General features: G+C 33.0%; 1 protein-coding gene across 4 annotated transcripts in view; it reads right to left on the minus strand.

Moving 5' to 3' along the window:
* The window catches only part of LOC146998002 (uncharacterized), a 233,955-nt gene that overhangs the window by 79,142 nt on the left and 128,756 nt on the right, over positions 1 to 26,057 (minus strand). For all 4 annotated transcript variants that reach the window (XM_085812931.1, XM_085812932.1, XM_085812933.1 and 1 more), the window contains one exon: positions 24,617 to 24,754. In XM_085812931.1, coding sequence (XP_085669057.1) covers positions 24,617 to 24,754 — 138 coding nt within the window. The remainder of the gene's footprint in view (positions 1 to 24,616; positions 24,755 to 26,057) is intronic.

Below are 26,057 nucleotides of genomic sequence, written 5' to 3' on the forward strand. Positions count from 1 at the left end.
TAGCTGTCATTGTCATACCTACTGTTTAGTGCAAGATATCTTGCATTAAATATATTGAACAACATAAAGCAATTAATAAAATTCAGAATAAATCTAATAATAGCTCTTCGAAAACTGACTGTAATTGTCAAAAAGAATAAATTTTAAAATCTTAAAAATATGTCTTGTGACATACTTTTTTGCCTCCATTTTTTTTTTCACAGAAAACAAAAAATTCAGATATCAAATTCAAAAATATCTTCTTTTAACAACTAATTAACATTAGATATTAATTGGAAAATTTCAAGGAGGAGGCAAAAAATATAAATGTAAGAAATATAAAGTATTGAAAAGATTTTTCTCCTTTTTCAAAATATTTGTAAAATAATGCTTCCAAATTAAGAAAATTAAACATTTCATGGCACAATTCTGAAATATTGAATTTTAGGAATTATTCATTCTGAATAATAATTCAATTCTCAATATTGAAATTACAAAGCATTATGTTGTTATTTAGTGCTTCTAATTTACACAGAAATGCCAAATGAAGTTGCACTTTTGCAAGCAGAAAAACATGATCAGATATAACAACAAATATCAATAACAAAGACAACATATATCTTGGAGATTTTTTTTTTTTTTTTTTTTTGTGACAAATTTCATCTTTATCTCCCGATTTCTTAGTTTTCTAAATCAAAATAATTCTAAAAATAAAAGAATTATATATAATTTCATATAATATAAATTTTTAAAATGTTAAAAATAGAAAGTTATTTTAAATATGAATGTTCAGAGCATTAAATGTTTATCAACAGCAGAAAAAGTTAATAAAAATTTCAATATTTAAATTGAAAATTAATCAAGATAAATAAACTTTAAAAAATTGGTTATTTATTAAATACACAAAATTATTTGCCTTCTAAAACATGTTCATCTATTCACATTTCTTTTTTTTAATACATTTACATAAATTTTCTGTACATGTTTAAACAATACAGATCACTGGGGAGTGATGAATTTGTCACAAACATCAGTTATTTAACACAATACAAAAAGATAATAGATGCAAAAACTCATTGCCATCATGTACCTGTATCAATAAGTATTAAACAAATACTATGGGAGCTCGAAATACATACAGTTTCTCCCACTTAAATACTACGGAATCTCGAAACACAGTTTCTCCTGCTTAAGTAATGTTAGAAATACATTGTGAGTATTTCTGTCAGCAGGAGCAAGGAAACTTACATTTGAACAATGCAGACTGCAAGTCCTGAGTTAAATAACAAATAAGTGTTCTCTTTCATAATAAGTGTCCTTGCCTTTCAGGTAGTTAACCTAGAAAGGAACTGCTACGAAAACACACAGTGAACTTACAAACTTAGGCAAATCACAGCTGCAGTGATACTTCGCAGACATTCAGAGTGTTTCTTACGGAGTCTGGCAGTAAAATGTACCTGATTTGATTCCTCTGTTGGGGGGGGGTATGAAAAATCAATACAGATAGGCACTTCTTGCCTGTTTGCTCAGGAACTGTCCAGGCGAATCATTATTATGGAAATTGTCGACACCTTTACAGTTTTTTCTCGAAACAATTCGCCAAACATAAGTGAACACAATTTTACAGTCTCTAAAATTTTGCACAGAAAGTCCTAAATCGTGGAGGACCTTAAAACCGAAATTTTGGTCAAATTCCTTATTTTCAAATTGTTCGACAAAGTTTGCCTCGATTTTCGGGAGTCGTTTCGATAAAGTCCAAAACTCTAGGCTTTCAGTTGAAGCTGGAATTTTCCCAGCTATGGCTGTGATGGAAAGGACATTTTGTAAAAGTCACCAAATTTGTATGAGTTACATTTTATGCAGGTATTTTGCATCTCCTGGGAACTTGCAGGTACATGATAAGCAGTAAAGACATCCAGAATGGTTAGGACATCCAGTTTGCATATGCCCAAAGTGCTGACACCTGAAACAGCTGCTGGTTGTTTGCTTCCCTGATCTGTATTTTGCTTCTGGTGGAGTCAGAGTTTTCATCCACTGATTAAGCCACATACGACAACCTTAAGTGGAAGTTGTTCTTTTGCACCGAAAGGCACTGACAGCCCGTTCTCTGCTGTGCCAGTCATGGAACATTCAGGAACATTCTCCTAAACATTTACGATTTTGTAGAGTCTCACCTTCTTTGGGAACATATAAAGGTGACACTGCAGAGGAATGGGGGCATCGATATTATTTTTGCCGAAAACAGATTTCTTTCCACATGACTTGAGGTCGCAGGCACATTACGGGAAGCAGACAACATTTCTTTTCCACGGGAGGTGGGACGCTGTATCCAATAAATCCATCTGCCCTAGGCAACAAAAAGAGTTCATAGAAATGTTGAAAGCTCTCATGTCGGAATTGATGCAGTCAAGAAAGAATGCATGATGAAGGCAACAGATTTTACTGTGGTTAAGAAGTTCATTTTTGATTTACAAAAGATCTCTTTTGAAAAGAGAAGCTTTAAAATCATATCACACAGTGTTGGCGCTCAATAACTCTCATCCAGTTTTCCAGACGATGTTGAAGTAGCAAATTCAGTCATAATTAGTAAACTGCTGGAGCTGGCAGTCCTGTGAGGTTGATGATTTCTAACATCAGAAAAAAAAAGTCAAAGAGAGACAAGAATTGGTGACTTAATTTTAATGCACCAGTAATATCTCTCATTTCTGGCTGAGCATAAAAGTTTTTTTTTTTTTCTCCTTGCGGTCCAAACTTGTGTATTACAGCTCAGCTGATGAGTGTCTAATGCATATATGTGAGGGAATGAGCAGTGTGCCCTATTCAGTGCCCTCCCCCCACCTACTGGAGATGCATAAGCGAAAAAATGTTTTTCACAAATGGTAGCAAATTTATTCAAAAATATGAATAACATTTCAAGTGCATAGAGGATCATTTAAAAGCAAAATGCTTAGATTTTATCATCAAAATATAACATAAGATGAAACTGCAGAATTAAGCAGAATATACTGAGTTAATGTGTAAAACAAATACACAGAAATATAACCTAACATGATGAAAGTTATAACAGATTATGCCAGAATGGGTCAACATAGCCAAGAACTGTGTATAATTTATTCTAAATTACAAATGTTCAATAAAATGAGAAAAATGTATTAAAATACATAAAACAAAATATTTTTGCATGCAAATGTAGTTTGGCTCATCAATATATAAAGAAAAAACAATTAAAAAAATACTCAGTTCTAATAAAATAGAACTTTTATGGAAAGTTAGCATTTCTGATAAAATATTTTTAGTTGTAAGAGATACACAAAAAATAAAGATGGACATAATTATCTCAATAAAAAATAAATTTGTTTTTTTATATAAATATAATACAAATGCATGTTAAAATTTCATTCAAAAATTGTATTTATGCATCTTCATAATACAATAATTTCGCTAATTATTTCAAACAATAAAATCTGTTAAATTCACAAATTTTTATAAAACAACCGATTTCCTTAAACAGTCATGTTTCAACTAAGTGCAGTCATGTTTTTATATTTTACAGAATTAGTACATACTGCACATAAAAATAAGAAAATGCACAAATTAAAGCATACAATTTTATTATTTCCACTCCTCATAATAAAATGACATTTTTTTTTTCAACAAACATTGATATTATTAAATTGATTAAAATTTCCCCAGAAAAGATTTACACATTTCTATATATTGTGCCACGCAAATTTTCTTCCTCTAATAACCTAATAACTGACTTTTCATAAACTACTTTGCATCTATTTAATAATTTTTTAAAAACAAAAATATTTACTTAGAAATTATATGCATAAAGGAAAAGATTTTTACTAAAAAATTATTGTATAGATTTTCAATAGCCTTAACACAATAAACTTTTTCTTTAAAAAATTTTCTATGATGAATTGTATTTAAATATAGTGTCAAGAATTATAACAGTGTGCTTTGACAACTGTTTTAATGCACACACAAATTTAAAATGCCTAAAATGTTGAAATTATATAATTACAGTTTAAGCTTTACACAAAAGACATGCCAACATTTAAAATTTAAATTAATTAAGGATAAAAGGAGTAATTTATAAGTGACTGAATAGTATAAGAGGCTTTCGAATTAAAGTATTAGCTCAATACTCTGAGGTCAGCAAAACCATAGAGAAGGTAGTTTAATAATGTCATGAATAATATGAAATTTTTGTTCCACTTCATGTTTAAAAAAGTGAAATAAAATATTTGAAATAAAAATATATCATCAACCTTCATAAAATTTGTAATAAATTCTCAGATGAATACTTTACTGGAGTAAAACTCAGACAGTCTTGCATATTACAGTCAAAAGTCGTTAATCCGGACTCGTCGGGACTTCAGCGATTCCGGATTATCGATTTTTCCGGATTATAGATCATCAGTTTAAATCTGGTAAAATGGCATGCAGAAATTATAAAATTAAAAATATGAAACCGTAATTTACGAAATAAAGAACAATTATGATCTAAAGGGTATCAAAATTTACAAAAAAAAAAGCTTAATATTTATTTGTTTACTTTATTAAATATTTCTTTCAGTGTAAGTTGTTTAAGTTGCTTCGTTTTTTATGTGATAATACATTCTCTTTAATTCCATAAACAGACATAATTTCTTGTTCAGTTACAAAGTTCCGCTGTTCAAGTCCTATAATTGCTGTGTCGAGAATACCGACTAATTTGTCAATCGAAATTTTTTCGTTTTCAATAACCTCTGTCACTTTCTTCGCTATTGGAAGCGAATTATAATGACGAGGCATTTGATTTAAATCATATCAAAGCCGGAGTACATCGAGAGGAAATACCACATTTAGTAAGCAATTATGAGCCAAATAAAATAAAAACATCTGCCCTTAAGGTAAGGATAGTGTTGACAGATCAACTTCCAATTCATTGCGCTCCGCGGCGTTAAAGATAAACAAAGTTTAGGTAAACAAATGTTAAAGTTTAGATAAAAGAAGGATATGCCTTTATCCAAAGGATATGCCACGTTCCCCCCCCCACACACACACGCAGAGCAGCGTGAAATTGATAAACAGATTTCGGAATGGTTAGATAAACAAATCCTTTATCCTTTATCCATTTTTTGCAGCAATTCCACTTTTTGTTTAATGGACTCCGAAAGATACTTTCCCTTTGTATATCCTTTACATATTAGTAAATATATATCAGAAATTATGTTTGACATAATCAAAAGTTCAAGCTTACTTTTATAAAATTGCTCCAATTCGAAGATTAAGGAACAACGCAATCTGCAACATTAACTAAAATAGATAATTAGATAATTTTAGCTTAGCTTATCCCGTCCGTTATACATTAAACGCGCATTCGTAAACGTATTTTGGGCACGCGCACACGCAAATTCGCAGCCGTAAAGGTCTTACGCGCATGCGCAGAAAGTTTGTAGCTTTGAGGTCCGGATTATAGATCATTCCGGATTACGGGTGTCCGAATTAACGACTTTTGACTGTACTATATTATATTAGCTTTTATAATATTAAAAATTATATAAGAATGCAATTCATGCATAATAAATTACTTAACCCTTTGCGGCATGGTGGGTCAATATATGTCCCACCTAATTAATATTTATTTTCTCAGTTAGCAATTTCCGTTAGAAATTTTCTAATCTTTTAAAAATAATCTATTTTAGTTATTATTTTTCTCAGTAGATGTTACTACTATACCAGGGCTTAAGTTTATAAGCAAAAAATATTCAAAATAGGATCACAAGAGTGATATCCCTGTATCTCGCATTTTTCAATATTTTAAAAATTTTGGTATACAGTTTATGATATGTATGATACTTTTTAATATTCAAAAGTACTTTATTTTCAAAAATCTTAATTGTATTCAATATTTTATAACATTAATTTTGCAGTTGAAATAAGTGGGTTAAAATTTGTCCCACCACACACTTGAATTTCCGCTCAATAGATGGCAGCACTCACGATTATTTTTTCTTTTCTTTTTTGCATCTACTTTTTTCGTGATTGCGCGCGCTTTTACATCCGTTGTATGCTCTGATGTGCTAAAATGTCTAGGAAAAAATTAACAACTCAGGAAGCTTTGGATCTTTTTGCTGAATTGCCATCTGATTGTGACTCAAATGCTTCAGATGTCAGTTTCTGATTCAGATGAAATTGAAATCCAGGAGAGAATAACTGAGGTTGAAGTTATTGCTGAAGAAGAAAGGGAAGTAGTCATAATTTGTTTCGCTTTTTAAAGACACAGATGCATCTATGCATGTGGCACTGTAAATATGAATCGGAAGTATCTACCCACAAATTTATGTCAAGAGGATATATAGACTTTTCAGTTAGCGATGATTCAATTTATTGCATAAAATGGAAGGATAAAAGATCCGTTTCTATCCTGTCTTGCTTGGAAAAGGCAACTGAAATGAAAGAAATTAATAGAAAGGAACGAGATGGAAAGACAAAAAAAAAAAAAAAGTACTGTGCCCAAACAGCATTATTTCATACAATAAGAATATGGGATATGTCGACTGATTGATCAACTGAAAGGACTATATGAAACAGACCGCAAAAGCAAGAAATGGTGGCACATGATTTTTTTTTTTTTTTTTTTTACTTTTTAGATGCGAGTATAGTAAACACATTTATTCAAGTTTGTTCGCGAACCTGATCATGATGTAAAAACAATGAAAGGTTTTCTTCTCTCAGTTACAGGTCGTCTAATGGCACTTGCAGGCAAGAAAGAGCTGAAAAGAAAACTGAAATCCCCAGTTCAAATAAAACTAAAAACCCGTTCGTACAACCAGAAAAGACACTAAAAAATGTAAGTAAAACGCCAAAGAGAACGAGCAGGAGAAGATGTGCATATTGCAGCATATCGAAAGAATAACGACGAACATTTTGCATGTGTGAAACATGTGAAGTGCCTCTATGCTTACAAAAGAATGAAATAACATGTTTTTCAAAGTTTCATGAAAGTGACTTTTTTTTCAATTTTAGTCATATATAAATGTTTTTGAATCAAGTGCCAATTTTAATATTTTATTTAGTATCATATGTACGAGTATCAAATTTTAATCTTAAAATAATATTCAAGAAAATATTTTCTTTTGTTCCTAAAATTTAAAAATATTAAATATATACTACATGCAAAATGTGCATATGCAAAATTTTACAAGTCATGCATATATGCAATAAGTACAAAATGCATTTTAGTGTGTTTATTATGAATATTTTAGAATGCACGCTTTATTTTGTTTATTCATTCCACATATAATTTTTTTTCCCTGCTATACACCAATATGCTATAAGACATGTGCTAGTTGCATGGTGGGACAAATGGTATCCCACCTTCCACCGTAAAAAATAAAAGCGCAGAATTTTTTTCAAGCCTTAAAGGCACTTAAGTAAGTCCATCTGACTTATTCTAAGGCATTTTTTTAAAGATTAAAATATATTTTAAATATGCGTGTCGCAAAGGGTTAAACCAGACTTAAAAAATTTGACAGAAAGGTATTTTTTTATAAATTTTGTCAGTGTTTTAAAAGAAAGGCAAATATTTCCTACACAGAATTAAAAGCGTTCTGTTGCAAAGAAATCAGAACTTAGTATTAGTTCTGGTGAATTGGGGTGGGGGAGAGAGTTTAAACATAATTTTGTCTGTATTTTGAATGACAATAATTTTGTCTCGGTCTTTTAGATGGTTTAGTGAAGCATGTGAATCTGAAATTTATGAAAAACTGGTTACACAATTATAATATTTTATTACAAAAAAATAATAGTAGGACTGGAAGGGAATTAACTTTTTTCCTTTCCTAGGTATGTAGTGTGAATATGATCTGATTTGCATAATATATTTAGCCACTGAGTGAATAAATTCCTACTAGTGCCAGACCTGGTCAAAAGACATGTTGCCATTCATACATTACTGCATTCATTGCACTGTTTTTTAAATGATTTGTTTATTTTCTTTACAACAACTATGTAATTCTGCAAAACTCAGGAATCATGCAAACATGTGCCACAGAAAGTGGCCTAAAATGCTTGGTATAAGGATGAAGTAACTTCTTTTAGATATGTTGTGGTTTATCTTATTTGGAAAAGTCTAAAAAAATATCATACCAATTTAACCCCAGAACAGCCGAGAGATGGCAGCACATGATTACAGACCACAAAATTCTATCCCAAGATTCTCAAGGAGAGAGTCAGTCGTCGAACGCGCGCGATGGTGCACGTGTGTAGTTTGGAGGTGAAGATGAAATAAAAATTGTTAAGTTTGAAATGTTGAATCTAATTTGATCTTCCTAAATAATTATCATAGATTCTTAACAATGGTGACCCGGCCTTGCAGCAACCAAGCGTTATTGTTTTAAACTAATATTTGCACGGAAAGAAAAAAAAAAAAAATTCTCTTTTTTTTACATATTACTTGGGACTTAGCCACGTGACTGGAAATGACTGAAGGAACAGCAATAATCGGAGCAGTAAAGATACCTGTGTACAACTTCGCCGATCCTTCACTATGGTTCACTATGTGCGAAGCAACATTTGAATTGGGAACACCGAAAGCGATATCGGAGTCTCGCACGAAGTATAATTACATTGTTTCGCACCTGCCCGCCGAAGCCGCATCAATTGTGAGAGATGTAATCAAAGCCCCCAACTCCACGGATCCTTACAATCACATTAAAACTGAGCTAATCAAGCGGTGCGGAGAATCGACGCATCAAGAAATGAAAAAACTCCTCGGCGGCGAACAGTTGGGAGATCGCCGGCCAAGTGAACTCTTACGCATAATGCGACGACGCGCTGAGTCATACAGCATTTCCGATGAGCTAACTGTTTTTACAGCATATCCCGAGTTTCGTACAGGTCGATACTCGCAGCGAACACGCCTTTAACCTTGGATAAAGCTGCGGAAGTTGCGGATCGTGTCATCGATGTATCACCATCTCCTGTAGCGGTAAGTGCCACAAATATTTGTTCTGCTAATATTTCAGATTCCATTGAAGAACGTTTACTCGCAGAGATAAAAAAATTGCACATAAGAATCGATAATATCTCGCGTGATCGTCGCCGCACTCGTAGTCAGAATAAATATCGCGGCTAAAGAGAACGCAGCCCCTCTCAAAATAAAAACAAGTTTGATACCTGTTGGTACCACCTTAAATTTGGTGAGAGAGCTATAAAGTGTACCCCGCCCTGTAAATTTTCAAAAAACGGCCCAGGCGAGGCATAGCGGCGACTACAGCTTTGCCCTCCAATTCTCGTCGCCTTTTTGTTAGAGATGCGCGCACAAATGTCAACTTCCTCATCGACACGGGTTCTGACGTATCTATAATTCCAGCAACAGCATTGCAAAGGCGAAATCGCATCCAAATGACCCTTTCAGCAGCAAACACTACACCAATTTCCGTCTACACTAGCCAAAATCTCTCCTTAGACTTAGGTTTAAGACGCATATTCAGATGGACCTTTCTTGTCGGCAGTGTTTCAACCCCTATTATTGGTGCAGATTTTTTGTATAATTTCAACTTGATGCCTAACCTCCACACAAAAAGATTAATCGACGGTAACACTAATCTTGGCTCTAAATGCAGTTTACGAGTTAGTGCAATACATTCAATAAAGACAGTATCTGGCGACAGTATATACCATAAATTATTATTAGAATTTCCAGAAATCACAAAACCACCCCGTGCTGACCAAGAAATTAAGCACACAGTAGTGCATCACATCCAAACCACAGGACCTCCCGTCACTGCTAAAGCACGACGTCTTGCCCCAGACCGCCTACGAATCGCCAAAGAAGAATTCCAAAATATGATAGAATTAGGCCACATTCGTCCTTCAAAAAGTAACTACGCATCACCTTTGCATATGGTCCCTAAAAAGGACAGCACGGAATGGCGTCCTGTAGGAGATTACAGAGCCCTCAATGCACAAACAATAAAAGATAATTATAACATTCCTAATATCTTAGATTTTACTTCTGAACTACATGGCTGCAAAATTTTCTCGCACCTTGATTTAATTAAAGCCTATCATCAAATCCCTATACATCCTGATGATATCCACAAAAGTGCTATAATCACCCCCTTCGGCTTATTTGAAAGCTGTCGCATGCAATTTGGCCTATGTAACGCTGCAGCCACATTCCAAAGATTCATCGATGAAGTTACTCGAGATTTAAAATTTGTTTATGCATTCGTAGACGATATATTAGTAGCATCTAAATCTGAGGAAGAGCATATCTCGCATCTAAGAATACTTTTTGAAAGATTGCAAAATTATGGCCTTAGCCTTAAACCTTCTAAGTGTGTTTTTGGTGTTTCCTCAATAAATTTCTTAGGTGTCAAAGTATCTGAAGAAGGAACAGAACCCCTGAAAGATAGAGTAGACTGTATTTTGAATTTTCCTAAACCTACTACCATAATTCAATTAAGACGCTTCTTAGGTCTATTCAATTCCTATAGACGTTTCGTTCCTAGAGCAGCACACATATTAGCACCCTTAAATAAATTTTCAGAAGGTATCAAAAATAATAAAAAGAGCAGAAAACCTAAACAAAACGATCCCAAAGAAACACTTCAATGGTCTGAGGCTAGCGAACAGGCATTTACAGATGCCAAAAATTCACTAGCTACCGCAACTCTTCTTCGTCACCCAATTCCAGGAGCCAAACTTAGTGTTTGGGTTGATGCCAGTGACCTGGCAGTTGATGGTTCCTTGATGCAACTCAACACAACCAACTGGGAACCGATTGCATTCTTCTCTGTTAAGCTCACCAACAGTCAACAAAAATTCTCCACCTATGATCGAGAACTATTGGCCATTTACACTGCGGTGAAGAGATTCCGGCACATGCTCGAAGGTCGGAACTTTATCATTTTCACAGATCAAAAGCCTCTTATCTACGCCTTTAAGCAAAATCCAGAGAAGTGCAGTCCGCGCCAATGGCGTCGACTTGATTTCATTTCTCAGTTTAGCACTGACATTCGTCATACCAGTGGTGTTAATAATAGCGTTGCAGATGCATTATCCAGAATTGAGATAAACAACATCTCAAATTCCTCATTTCTTGATTTTGAAGCCTTTAGTCACGCTCAGAAAGCTGATGATTTACAAAATCTGCAAAACAGCAATCATTCACTAGAAATAAAGTCCATGCCCAGCCCAGTGTCAGCAACAGAACTCATCTGTGATGTATCAACCGGAATTCCAAGACCTATTGTGCCAGCATCTTTTCGTAAAATAGTGTTTGACCATTTTCAGAACCTCTCGCATCCAGGAACAACAGGATCTTGCAAATTAATTTCTGCTCGCTATGTTTGGCCCAATATGAAAAAGAATATTAAAGACTGGGTAAAAAGTTGTGATGCATGCCAGCGATCCAAAGTTCACAAACACACAAAAACACCTCTGGGTACATTTGCTACACCAGACGCACGATTTTCTCATCTGCATGTGGATTTAATCGGACCCTTGCCTCCTTCAGAGGGCAAAATGTACTGCCTCACCATCATCGACAGGTTCACCAGATGGCCTGAAGTGATACCCATCGCTGATATGACAGCAGCAACAGCATGCAGAGCCTTGTTCGAAGGATGGATATCCCGCTTTGGATGCCCATCTACCATCACCACAGATCAGGGTCGCCAGTTTGAGTCACCTCTGTTCAGTGAGCTCACACAAATTATGGGAACAACAAGAATTCGTACTACAGCCTTTCATCCCCAAGCAAATGGCTTAGTAGAACGTTTTCACAGAGTCTTGAAAAATTCTTTAAAAGCCCATGAAAACCCAAGATGGACTGAATCATTACCAACAGTTCTCCTTGGCATTCGAGCTGCTGTTAAAACAGACATACAAGCATCAAGTGCTGATCTTGTGTATGGAACTTCACTAAGACTTCCAGCAGATTTATTTTCCCAAAGTGCCCAAAATACAACTCCATCTTATGAGTATGTGCAGAAACTCCAGGCACAAATGCAGCAGTTAAAGCCATTTCCCAACCAAAATCACCAAACAAGAATCTTTGTGCACCCAGAATTGCAAAAGTGTACACATGTTTTCCTTCGTGTGGACAAAATAACACCACCGCTCACTCAACCATATACAGGTCCCCACAAAGTCATAAATCGAAGCGACAAAGTTATAAAAATATCCATAAATGTCAGGCAAAGCAATGTTTCCCTAGACAGAGTGAAACCTGCATTCATATATAATGATGAAATACAACAAATTCCTCACGAGCATGAACCTAAAGTCCCAGGAAATACTACTGGAAACTCTGTCAACAATTCCAAAACCACAAAATCTGGATGAATTGTGAAATTTAGCAAGAGACTCATCACAGAAATTGGTTAACTTGATCATAATTACTCTTGAGTTACTTGATTTTCAATGTTCATCATATCACAATTATTCTCTACAAATTTCAGAACTGAAAAACCTTTATTTTCATTTATTCATGTCAATTAGATTTAACCTGTATTACTTTATTTTGTTTTCTACTTTTATTTAATTTCATGTATGTAAGTGATTTCAGCAACTGACACAACCCAGCATCCCAATTCCCTTTTGTTTATGCTATGTATGTGTAAATACTGTCGTTCTCTCACTTCGCTTGTTCACTGGGGGGATACTCTTGTTGTGGTTTATCTTATTTGAAAAAGTCTAAAAAAATATCATACCAATTTAACCCCAGAACAGCTGAGAGATGGCAGCATATAATTACAGACCACAAAATTCTATCCCAAGATTCTCAAGGAGAGAGTCAGTCTTCGAACGCGCGCGATGGTGCACGTGTGTAGTTTGGAGGTGAAGATGAAATAAAAATTGTTAGGTTTGAAATGTTGAATCTAATTTGATCTTCCTAAATAATTATCATAGATTCTTAACAGATATTTCACTTGTCACACAGAAAAAGAAAACTCAAAATAATTTTCAATTTTTTTCTTAAAATTATCCATTTGCCTTATAAAATGAATATTTAATTAAACTAAATTTTAAAATTTACATTTCCATGTGCATATTATGAAGATTATTATTATTTTATATATACATACTGTATATATAAAATATGTAGACCCAGATTTAGACTAAGCCTCATATACATTTACTTCTCCCCCCCCCCATTTCTTCTTTCTTGGTCTTGGTTCAATCCACAGTAAAACTGGCATAAATTTTTTTTTATGCCAGTTTTACTGCATCCTTTCCTTTAAAAGTACATCCTTTCCTCGAGTTTCTAACGACGTTTTGTTCCTAATGACCATTTCCTTGTTGCCCTAAAAATATGCTTATTTTGCTAAATGGTTTATCCAGTTCTAACTGTTTGCATGTATCATATAATAACAGAGCTGTGACAGACACATATACTAGTGTTAAAATATTTTGTTCTTGATGTGAAATGCCATTCATGTTACAATACTGAGGATAATAATAAAATTTACATGTCTTTTTTTTTTTATTATATGCTTGCCTACCTACTGAATTTAATTTTATATTATTTTTATTTTTCAAAATTGTATTTTAGAACGCCCCTCTCATTCTTTAACTTCATTTTTCTTTACTTTGAAATTCTTCATTTGAGACATATACAATTTCCTCCAATTTTAGTACAAAATCGAGGGGAAAAAAAAAGTACCTGGAAAATCTCAGTAACGATGGTGAGGTCCAAATTAAGTTAGAAATTAAGCAATTCATTTCACAGCTGCATTTTCAGCAGTGAAATTTCTTTTAAGGGTCAAAAATGTTACAACTATTAGGTGTTTTGTTAGAAAAATTCTGTGTTTTAATAAATAAATGCATTATTTTCTTGACGAAAAGGAATTTCTTATAATGCTTTGTATCCATATTGTTAATTACTGGACATGCATTTGTTTTTTTATTTAATTCAGTTGGGGAAATATTCAACCACATTTTTCTGTATATCTTGCATAGAGATTGCTCATATTTAGGGTTTTCATAGATGCTAACTCTACTGGTTTTCAATCACGTTACAAAAATCTCCAGTTTTTGAGATTTCATTGTTGACAGCTGTGGATTTTCTTCAGATGAAAAATAGACATTTTTATGACTTTATTGTTTATCAATTATTTTTGTATGCTTTTGTAATTTTTTTATTATTAAAATATTTTCCCTTTTACAAAGTTCTAAACTTTTTCTTTTTTCAGATTCACCTCACCGATGATATCGGAACAACATTATTGATGTTTGTTGTATTCAGATCTGCTTTCGACGAAATAAATTCAGGTAATGAAAAATATTCATATGCAGATTTATTTACGCTCTTCATAGAACGGGGATGTGACGTTAATGCCACTAGGTTGGGTAGTACTGTTCTTCACTTGGCAGTTATCGAAAAACAAGAAATTTTAGTGCGAAAATTGCTCATTTCTGGAGCTGAAATCGACAGGCGTGATGAGTATGGTTTTACCCCATTGTTCTATGCATGTAGAAGAGGTAGCCAGAGATTTGTGGATTTACTTATAATTGCTGGTGCTAAATTATGCACACAGAATTGGAGAAATAATTTGATAATCTCTGGAAATGAAGAAAGCATTAAGATGCTTATATATATAAATGATAAATCCAAGCAGTGTCATACGCTGGAAAACTTGTGTTACATTAGTATCAGGAAAAGACTTCAGAATGTAGAAAGAGATGCCTTTCAACTGGGTTTACCTCCATTATTAATAAGACGCTTACAACTCAAAGATTGTTCTAATTATGTACGATGATTATTCTAATTATGTATGATGTACTGAGTTGTAAAGTTTAATAAAGGGTAAAATATTGCTAAGTATGCATTTTCCTTTTTTGAGGGGGCTGAAATAACACTTCTTTTATTATTTTACATTCTTACAATATTTGCTATCATAATTTATAAAAGTTGCGCTATATCTATAGTATAAACAAGCAAGAAGAAAGGTGTGCATATATCATATGTTAACAACAAAACAATGCACAAATGGAAAAGTTTGTAACCCAATAAAAGCACTTTTGTTATAAATAACACCAAGCAAGAAATAACATTTGCATGGAAGGAAAGCTTTTTTAGAATTATATTTAAATTATCTGCGACAATAAAAGCATGATCAAGTTTTCTTGCCAATTAACAGAACCAGTCCAGTCCTCCTGTATACAGATTTGGGAGATATTTTAAAATTTTATTGCCTTTTAGTCCACTTTCACATTACTTTGATTACCATTAAAAATTAACATGAGTCCGGCCTCTGAAAATTTACAACTTATTCAAAAATTACAAATCTTTGGATAAGATTACAATCACAGATACAAATCTTGTTCAAAGAGTTGAAGTTATATATTTAATTATTTATATGACTTATCGTTATTATCGTTGCTAGAATATTTTATTTTGATAATTATATTTTACTTTTATTGGAGCTGGAATAATGATTGCAGTTTGTGTTTTCCAGCAGTTAATTAATTAAACTAAAAAAGTATTGCTTCTTATCATCTTTCGTTTTTTAATATAACCGTTACATGAAATTAATTCAGTTTCAGAATCCTTACTTCTTCAGAAATATTTGCAAGAAATTTCTGAAACAAAGTATACAAATGATTTCAAATGCTAAAAACTGAAAAATTCGAATAACTAGATAAATAATTATAAAATAATACAGCAAACAATTTTTAATGCCTAATCTTTTATACCTAATTCATTTTTAAAGCATCAACAGTCCAAGTCTTCTCAATTTTACTCACAAGATAAATATGTATTACTATTATTTTGGCGTGTGTTTTGGGGTTTGGCTGTATTATGAAACGCTAATACCACACAACGTAAATTGTTGGTACATCACATGATATTCTTCCGAGATGTGAAGAACACAAGTCCGGCCCACTCAGTCTCTTTCGTGCAAGGTCCAAAGAAGCCACTATTGAGATTGATGGAAGAAATTTTTTTTTTGTTAAAGTATATTTTGCCAAACAGATCTCTTCTAAATATCTGATATCACGTAATAGAAAATAAGGTAGAAAAGAAATCTCATAGTTTTCTGAATAGAAGCTCAACGTTAAGATAGGATAATCATTCTTTTTATAAATAACAGAGGTCGCTTTCAACACAAGTACCTCAACAAATCACTTTGCTGTTAGTTTTCTATCGCTGATATCTGTCACCGTTTTTCCTTTATACAGAACAACATGTCTCAGGTATTATAATTATGATACTAAAAAGATTTTTTAGAAGAAAGTTTTAGCATTCATCCAATAATCATGTAAATCACAGCTCAAAATAGCTCTTTAAGCTAAATCATTTAATAACAGGTAGCACATTGAAATTCGGACTGTCTCGTTTAACTAACCAAAACCCTCAAGTAACTCGAAACTCTCCTTCCCTCCGAAAAAGTCAATAGTAGAAACATTTCTAAGAAAACGACTCATGTTCCATATACAGAAATTTTGCCTGGGACCTAATAATAATTTAGAGTTGCTCTCTGAGTGTCATGTTTGTTTATACTCTTTTAAATTTTGTTCCACATAAATGTTTCCTCAGATTGTTACAACATTAAGCATTTCCCCCCCTAACTCTTATTCAGGTTCACTTGGCTCTAGAACTCAACAGCAGAAACTCAGTATAATCACGTATGTGTCAAAGTACTAATTACATCTCACTTGATATGAGCTGGTAAAGCGCGTGGAATGAAACGATATTTAAGATAGTAGGTGCTTGGAAATTTATATCGTTGGTCCTTTGGTATTTAATTAGGAAAATTCTCAAAGATCCATTGTGGAAGTATTTCAGATTACTGAGAATTACCTGCTATGTGCAGTATCCTTATATCTGCATCAAGGTATAAAACAGGCCCTTTAATTTCTCTTTCAAAGTTTCCATGTAAACGTGGATTGCAGATAAAATTCAACTAGTTTCAAAAGAATAAAACTTGCAAATTTATTTTGAGACTAGCGGAAGTACAAGTTGGATTGAGAGCAATGCATCTAACAGCACAGATCTGTAATACCGCTATAATCCTTCTCTAAAAACGATAAAAAAAAGTACAATTCACATTCATACATTTTTCAGTCTGATGCGATATGGAACCCACATAAAAATTTTCGATAGAAAAATAAGCTAATTCTGTTTCATTATATCAGCAACAATGGCACGCAGTTTTGAATGATTTTTGTTTTTCTTATCAAATAGTCCTAAAAGCTTAATTTCCATTCAATATTTCACCTATAATTAATTTTAGTTGATTAAATGTGGCAAAATCTTGACCTTTATTCATCAGAAATTAATAACATGAACAAACAAACATACATTCTTCTTTATATGTATAGATTTTGTAAAACTTACAAATTTTTATTAAAAAACTCCATGATTTGAAAGCGAGCGGTAGCAACACTTCGAAATAAAGCATTTTTATCTCCAAAGCTCGAGACTGTTGCCACTTGGAAAAATGTGTGCGAAAATCAGCGCTTTCAGAGTTTCTAATTAGTATGTCAGCTGATTAAATTCGAAAGAAGATGGGACCAGTCGAAATGGCTTACCACGGATTTTTGGAATCGGGAATAATGTATTTAATGTTTGGCAATTCTGTTTTTATTTCATTGTCAAACTTAGAAATTTTTTATTAATAATCTCTAGGATTTGATTGCGAGAGGGTTGCCACTCGGAAATATTAGGGCGAAAATTATCATTTTCCCAAGTTTTTAATTAATATCTCTGATTTTAGCTACTTCATTTTGGAAAAAAGTGGTGGTCGACCTTTGCAAGACCCAGAAAACAATTGTAGAAAGTTTGGTGAGAAACGCACAAATTTTCTTCTTTATATATATAGATGGTGTGAAAACAGAGTTGTTGTGTTATCCAGCTACATTGACCTATGAGCAGCCGTGCAATAATGATGCTGAACACTGGTACTTCGACCTGAGCTCGATTCTAGACAGACGGGCTGATTGCATCGGCGTTTTCATGATTTGTCTACTGTTTAAGGAATATACTAGCTAGTTTCCCTTAAAACTCCTTCCAAGAAGACATTTCCCCTTAGGCAGACAACCCATGCATGCTTTGTCGTAATCAAATAATATACATATTATGTTACACAAATCATTTTGCCAGTGGGTATATTTTTGTCTTAAAGATATAAATTGAACGAATAGAAAACCTCATTACTTGCAACCGTAATGTATAATCAATACATTGTAAATAAAGGTTTCTCTTTGACAGACTTTCTTCAACTACATATAATTAAGTAAATATTTATTTGCTTGTATAATACACTGCTGACAAAAAATTGACAAGAAATGCAATTTTGAACGTTAAATAAGTACTTGAATTTCATTGCCATTGCAGAAAGGAATACTGAAGTATCATACAATATTATCAACGCAACTGGATATTCTTCACAACTACACATCAACAGCATTCAGGGCAGAGATACTTTCTTGATTTGAAAAGATGTGTCAAATAATGTTGCATCTTGAAATTTTCCAAAACAGATAAATACGTCATCTTGAAAGACCCAAATAGAATAAAAGTATTGTTTTAAAGCTGAGAAATGTAAACTTAAAGTACATGGGCATTTGGCGTTAAAAACTATAAACGGCGAATCACTTTTCAAATTGTTCCCACCCAATATTATCGCCCTATATTATATTTAAAGAAATTAAATAGCGAAGAATCTGCATAAATGTATGTATATTCCTCGCACTGTAAAATAGCGTAACCTAAAGCCATTGAAATTTGGAATAACGTAATCTTCCATAGAATATGGGCATGTGGAAGCCCTAGTTTGAATTTGAAATTTGTTTTATTATCAATTTCTTGTTCAGAAACACTTCAACGTGTTATTGACCAAAACACTAAACAATTTGAAGCAAGTAGTGGCAACACTGTGCGAAAGAAAAACATTTTTATCTCCAGGGCACGAGACTCTGTATCGGAATTTCTAAAGATATACTCATTTAAAAATTATTTTGTGATATTGCTGTTGAACTGAGTTTCATGGTTTGAATACAAAGAACATGATATTTAAAAAATAAGGAAAACGTTAAAAAAGTAATTTAACGCAATTAAATTTTTAATTAATTTAAAATCTGAAACCTTTGAATTTTTTTTCTTACTGCTTTTAACCTTTTTTCCACTTTTCACTTCACCATATTTCTTCATTCGCCTCATATACTGGTGATTATTTTATTGTCGGCACACATATGCAGTTTCCAGTGACATAATAATTGTTACTAACGCTGAATACTGTAATTTTTTTATTTCATTTTACGTAATATTGACTTTCATAGACTAATATGGTCTTTCGTTGTGTTTTGCATCGGAACGCATATATATTATACGTATCACAGCCAACTTATAAGGAGATTTTGAAGTATAGAAGATATTCCTCGTTGAAATCGTCTCTGTTAAAGACAAGTCTGAAAATGCGAATGTCGTCCGTTTTCAGACATACAAAGATAAATTTTGAAACATTTTAGAAAATTATCGAACAGTTTTGAATCGAGCATGAATAGTTATTCCTATAAGTTATTGTACAAAACTAAGCGGAGAGATTCCAGATGAACGTTAAAATAACCAAAGAAATAGTAGAGCAGGTATTAGTGCAATCGCGATGCGCGTGTGAAGGGTCACAGAAATATGGCTCCACACTTAACCATTGCGGTCGCAGTTCAAAGCTGGCTTTCAGCATAATAAACCTCATACAAATGGCAACCACTTCAATCGAAATGAACATTAATTCATTATTTTCTCAAACTTCGAAAGTAACTCAAATTTTATGGGGTCTAATCATTGCCGCTGAATTTATTATAATGTTTTATGTGTAAAATGTCAAACAAGTCAGCAAATTAACTCGATGTTGCTGCCATTACTTTAATGTAGGGTTCTTCAACCCGTAGCCCGCTGAAGGTGTTTTAGTGGCCCCACATTTGAATTTGAAGAAACATTGAAGAATTTTTGATTTCAAGAAAACTTGCCTTGTCAGCTTTTTCTCGTAAAAAAAAATCCCTCCTATTCTTGATATTTAAAACATTTTATTGACATGCCTCATATTATTTGAGGTAAAATTTTCTGAAAATGACGAATTTTAGGCAGTTTGCCTTATTTGCAACGGCAGTGTATCTGTGATGAAGGAATACAACATTAAGAGATATGATACTAAGCACAGTGAGACACATTCTGCACTGGAAGGTCATTTTCGAAGTGATAAGGTGAGTGAATTAAAATCAAAACTAAATTTTCAGCAGTCTTTCTTCACCACAGCGAATAAAGAATATGAAAATAGTGTTCGTGTTAGTTACGTAATAGCAGAAAAATTGCTAAGGGTGGAAAACCATTTTCTTATGGAGAATTTCAAAAGAATGTCTTCAGAGTGCAGTTGATGTACTTTGGCTTTCGAGTCATATCGAATATTAGCTTGTCTGGTGTGACAGTAGCCAAGCGCATATAGGATCTCGCAAGAGATATATTCAGAAAATTAAAATGTAAATGCAAAAAATTTGAGTCTTATTCTGTAGCGATAGATGAATCGACAGATGCAACAATTTAGATATTGCACAAGTAACCATTTTTATTCGTTGCGTTGATAGAGACTTCACAATAGTAGAGGAATAAGCCAGAGTTGTTGCACTTAAAAGTACAATACGAGGAATGGATTTATATTCCAGTCTGACACAAACTTTGGATAAATGTAATGTTGACTTCGGTAATATATCTGCTATAACCACGGATGGTGCTACATCTATGACTGGAGACAAAATGAAATTAAGAACATTACTCATATCTCATATGAAGGCTAGTGGAAATAATACTATGATGATTTTCCACTGCATCATTCTTCAAGAAAATTTGTGCAAGAAGTTATTCTCAAACTTTGAACAATGTGATGAGTGTTGTTGTAAAAGTGGTTAATTTCATTCGGTCTAGAGGACTTAATCACAGGTAATTTGAACAGTTCTTGATTGATTTGGAAGCTGAATATGGTGATGTTGTGTATTATGTGGAAGTACCTTGGTTGAGGCCACTCTTGTTTGATCTTGTCCACTCTTGAAGAAAGATGCTTCAGCGTCTGTTTTGTTTGAAGAGCGAAATTCAACAATTCATGGAATCTAAAGGAAACTCTATTCACGAGTTCAGTGATGAGATAAGGTTGAGAGACTTTGCATTTCTTGCAGACATTGCAGGTCATCTCAATGATATGAACTACCGCTTACAGGGAAAAGATCTACCTATATTAATTTAGAAGTCAAACAACGAAAATCAGCGTTATATTTTCAAATATCGCAGGACTAGTTTCGATGGTTTTACCGAACCATCATATTCAGCTGCAAAAGAGCAAATGAACGAGATAAGATATAATGACAACATAAGACAAGAAAAGCCAGGACAAGAAACAAGCTAAGGGCGCCATCTGTTGAAGAAACCAGAACTAAAACATAATTTCTTTAAAGGCTGAAGGCAAGTGGATTGGAATCAGGGTCATTAACTAGAACAGAAAGATTTTTTTAATGTGAAATTCCTCTAGAAAATCCAGTTCACCAATGGAAGATGCTTTTTGAATAATTTTGGCAGCAGAAACATTTAAATTGTGATTTTTATACCAACAATGTTGGGCAACAGAAGACTTCTGTGTTTCCTTTTTCCTAACATATGCCTCATGTTCTTTAACGCGAAATTTTAAGGCTCTCTTAGTTTGGGCGATGTAATTTAAACCAAACTGGCAAGGAATCCTATAAATACCCCAGGAATTCATATCCGGAATGGGGTCCTTGAGTATAGAACTCGGAATTTTATTGATGGGAGAATAAATGACCCGAAAGTCAATTTTCTGCAAAATACGTGCAACCTTATAGCCAATTGAGGGAAAGAAGGGAATGGCAACGGAATTTTTATAATCTCCTAAAACAAGAGTGGGCTTTTTTGTGTGTTGAGATGAGAAGTTTTTAACTGCTTCATTAATAATGTTGGGTGAAAAGCCCCTGTCAATAGCTATCGCTTTTAAATAATTTAGTTCTTCATCAAAGGATAGTTTGGAGGAGCAAACTTGAAGAGCCCGGAAAACATAGGAATAAAATGAAGCTAACTTTTGTTTAGTCGGATGACATGATTTGAAGTGAGGTGGAAGGCTTCAGTAAACCGTAGTACTGAAGATGGATGTGTTTTGCGTGACTAGAGTGTCGAGAAACGGAAAAGATTTTCAAGTCTCAAGTTCAAAAGTGAATTGAATAGCAGGATCAATGGAATTCATTGTTGAAAGAACTTTATTTAAATCATCTTTATTACCTTCAAACAGGGTAAAAGTATCGTCTACTATATTTGTTCGACGTTTTATTGCGTCTTAATTAAAAGATCTACTTGTTCATAATCTTTGTTATATTGTAAAAAGCTTTTAATACAAAATTAATCCTCTGGGAAAGTCAATAGTTAAATAAGAATCCCACTCACTTTTCTAAAATTGGTGGAGTGTGCAAAGAACTCTACAGCGTGGAATACAAATAATTATGTACAATGCATTTCAAATTTCAATTCAAAAGCAGATTTTGTGATTTTCGTAAAAACGAAATTAGATTGTTCTCCTTACCATTTTCAGTAGACGTTGCAAGTGTTTCACCTGAACTTCAATTAGAATTTATAGATTTAGAGTGTGACTGCAGTAAAACACAAGTTTCTTGAAAATCCTACACTAATTAATTTTTATTCGAAGTACGTGACCGAAGACAAGTATCCAGGGAATTCGTAAACATACACACTTCTTGTCTTCCTTCTTTGGCAGTACCTACATATGTGAACAGCTCTGTAGTAAAATTAAAATCGAAAACAAGAACACGGCTGACAAACAGACATTTGGAGGAAACTCAGCAAGACAGATTAAACCGGATATTGAAGCTCTAATCAAGCAAAAACAACGTCAAATTTTACTTTAAAACTAAAGTATCTACCATATCCCGCCAGTAATGTAATTTGTTTTCTTTTTTTATTGTAAATGCATTTTGTAACATCGTTCCGTACAATCATCTTTACGCTTTTTTTTTCATAGTTAAAAAAAAGTTCCAAAACGTTTTAATTCAATTTCCATTTGATGTTTTGGTTCCAAAAAGTCATATATATATATATATATATATATATATATATATATATATATGCAAATCTGTAACACTATATCTTTGGCTAGAATGAGTTATAGTCTTACAAAATAAAGCTCCCTTTTTTATAAATTTTCAGACTACACTATTTTTTTGTCAGACACGTGGCCCGCGGATCTTTATGAATTTATCCATGTGGCTCTCAGGCGTGAAACGTTGAAAACCCCTACTTTAATGGAAACATGAAATAATACAAAATTTTAATTTCTTAAATAAATGTTTGATTTTTCTTATCAGATATCGTAAGTGACAGGCAGTGGCGGCTTGCCATATGGATCAGGCAAATGACTGATTTGCAAGTTCATCATTAGATGTGGGAATTAAAGCAAATATGTGGAAATATATTAGTAATTAATTTATCTAGCTTAATGAGCTGCATGAGGTCTTCAGGTGGAGAGGTAAAGTGTGATATTCTTTGGGGAGGAAATCCCATCAGTCATGAAGTTCGTAATTTCTTGATCCAGAGGGTTGTTAGCTGGAAAAACGTTTGGCTTGAACTGATTTTTGAGAGAGTTGGCAAAAAGCTCTGCTTTTTCTTAATCAGTGCAAGCAGTATTCTTGTTTCTGGCAAATATTTTAAAATTTAATGGGGACAGCTAAAGGTTTTTCTTTGAAAGGAAATATAAGCAGTATTGATATTTGAAATCACTTTCAAACTTCTATACAGTTAAATGTTTGATATAAACACTCTATTCACTTCTCAACCCGTAGTAAACATGTTTCAGTCAAAGAAAAATAATCTGCGAAATTATTTTAATTGTAGATATTGGAAAAAGTAATTCTTCCATAAAACAAAAAATATTTTAGATTCCCATTTTTAATGACTTTACATGGAAAAGAACATTACCATCTTATAAAAGCATGTCATATGTCAGTATAATATAAAAATTCACTTTCCTAGAAGGACATAAAATCTGCAAAAATTTCCAATGCTGTTATTTTATTTATTTTAGATATCATAGACCAAGAAGAAATTGCAGCATCTCAGATGCTCATTTAAATCATCAAATCGTTTTTCCTAGAGAACTACAGTAGTCCCTGAATACAGTTGCAATACATTTTGCAACTGTATTAAAAAAAAATGGCACTCAAAAGTCAAATTTAGCATCATGTAAAACAAAAAAGTCTGTTTTTAGCATGCAAAAATTCCACAAAAATTCATAAATTCAATTCAACTCAATAGAAAAAGACTTTCATAAAGGATTTAAGAAAAATGTCTTATTTATGCAGTTAGGAAGCATCTTGTGTCAAATCATAGTCCTTTCTCAGCACAAGGGACAAAATTAATTTAATAACAAAGGAATTCTGGAATGCTTGTTGCTAGTTTATGAAAGATTCCCTATTAACGCAATTTGAAATTAACCAGGCCTTTTCTAAAAAGAGTTTGTTATTGAGAAAAGATGGAAAAATTACTATTCCAAACGTTTAGCTTATAAAAGAAAGCTGTTCATGAAAAGTACAAAAAGAAAAAGTTAAAATAAAGTATTAATTTTACCCAGGTCGCTCCTTGGAGGCACATTTTGTGTCTCAGTCCCAACTCGAGGGGACATCGGTGGTGTCTCCTCTGGATCCTCACATCACCTCCTACGCCACCAGGTTTTGAAACGACAGGGAGTCTAACATCCTGCCTGGCCTAAATTACACAGTATTATATTATAATTCGTTTAAACAGAAGAATTTGTAAAGAATACTGTTCAGCAATTGTAAAAACTACAATATGAATTATAATAACATTAATACATACTCTTTTCTTACAGAAATACTCAATGGATCAAGAAAATAGTTAGCATCATAGAAATTAGAGATGAATTTATTAGCCCAAATGGGCCAATAGTCTTGAAATGCAATTTTTATGTTATTTTACTTTAACACATTTACTAGCCTATGGCCATTCGAAAAAATACAAGATAATTATGTTTTAAAGTTATTTGGTCTCCTACTGATGAATAAACTAAGACATTAAGAAACAGATTAATAATATTAATAACAAAGCAATAGATTAATTTTTTTAACTTTTGAATATAATTCAGTTAAATAAAAATTCACAATATAGCTAATTTAAAACATTTAATTCATGCAGAATTATTTATAATATATATTTTCTCCCTTTTTAGGTATAACCATTGTTCCCATGTTAGTCTAAACGCATATTCATCTAGCTGCTAGCACAGACTCTTCATCTAGTAATGCTACCGAATGCCAAAGATTCATGTTACAATCTCGAAGCATAGGTCACTTCCATAACGTTCAATGAATGGTTTCTAAACATATTTGTCCCAGATGTCAAAAATTATTTAAGTAAAAAGGGATTGCCTTTTAAGACTCTTCTTTTAATTGAAAATGCGACTATTCATCTTCAAGATTTACAACACAAAAAATAGAAATTGTCTTTTTACCCAAAAAATACAACTTCCTTATTACAGCCATTGAATCAAGTAATAATTCCGACTTTTATGACATTGTATATCAAACAAACCTTTGGGTATATTTGAGAAAAAATGGAGAATGATGAATCTCTTACACTTATGGATGGCTTGGAAGAAATTTACAATCTTACATTGTGTTAAGCATGTTGGACTGCCATATACTGAGATTAAACAATCAATGCTCAACACATGCTAGAAAGCAATATGGCTGGATGCTGCTAAAGATGAGAATGATAGATTTCCATTAGAGTATGAATATTCTCAGATCACTAAATTGGCAGAAACTATAGGAGGAGAAGGTTTTTGAGGATTTAGCTCAAGCACATATTGAAGAAAAAATGGTTGACGAAGAACTAAATGAGGATGAGTTAACATGATTCCCGAAACAAATAAACATGACGAAGACCAATTCGTACCAGCTGCATTCACAGCTAGAGTCATCAGCGTAGGACTTGAATTGGGAAGAAAATTAGGTATCATTTTTTGCAATATGACGCAAATGTTGAACGA

The sequence above is a fragment of the Stegodyphus dumicola genome, chromosome 3 (genome assembly GCF_044657685.1).
Source record: "Stegodyphus dumicola isolate Sdum_Otavi_A_Nest chromosome 3, ASM4465768v1".
In the NCBI taxonomy this organism is placed as follows: domain Eukaryota; kingdom Metazoa; phylum Arthropoda; class Arachnida; order Araneae; family Eresidae; genus Stegodyphus; species Stegodyphus dumicola.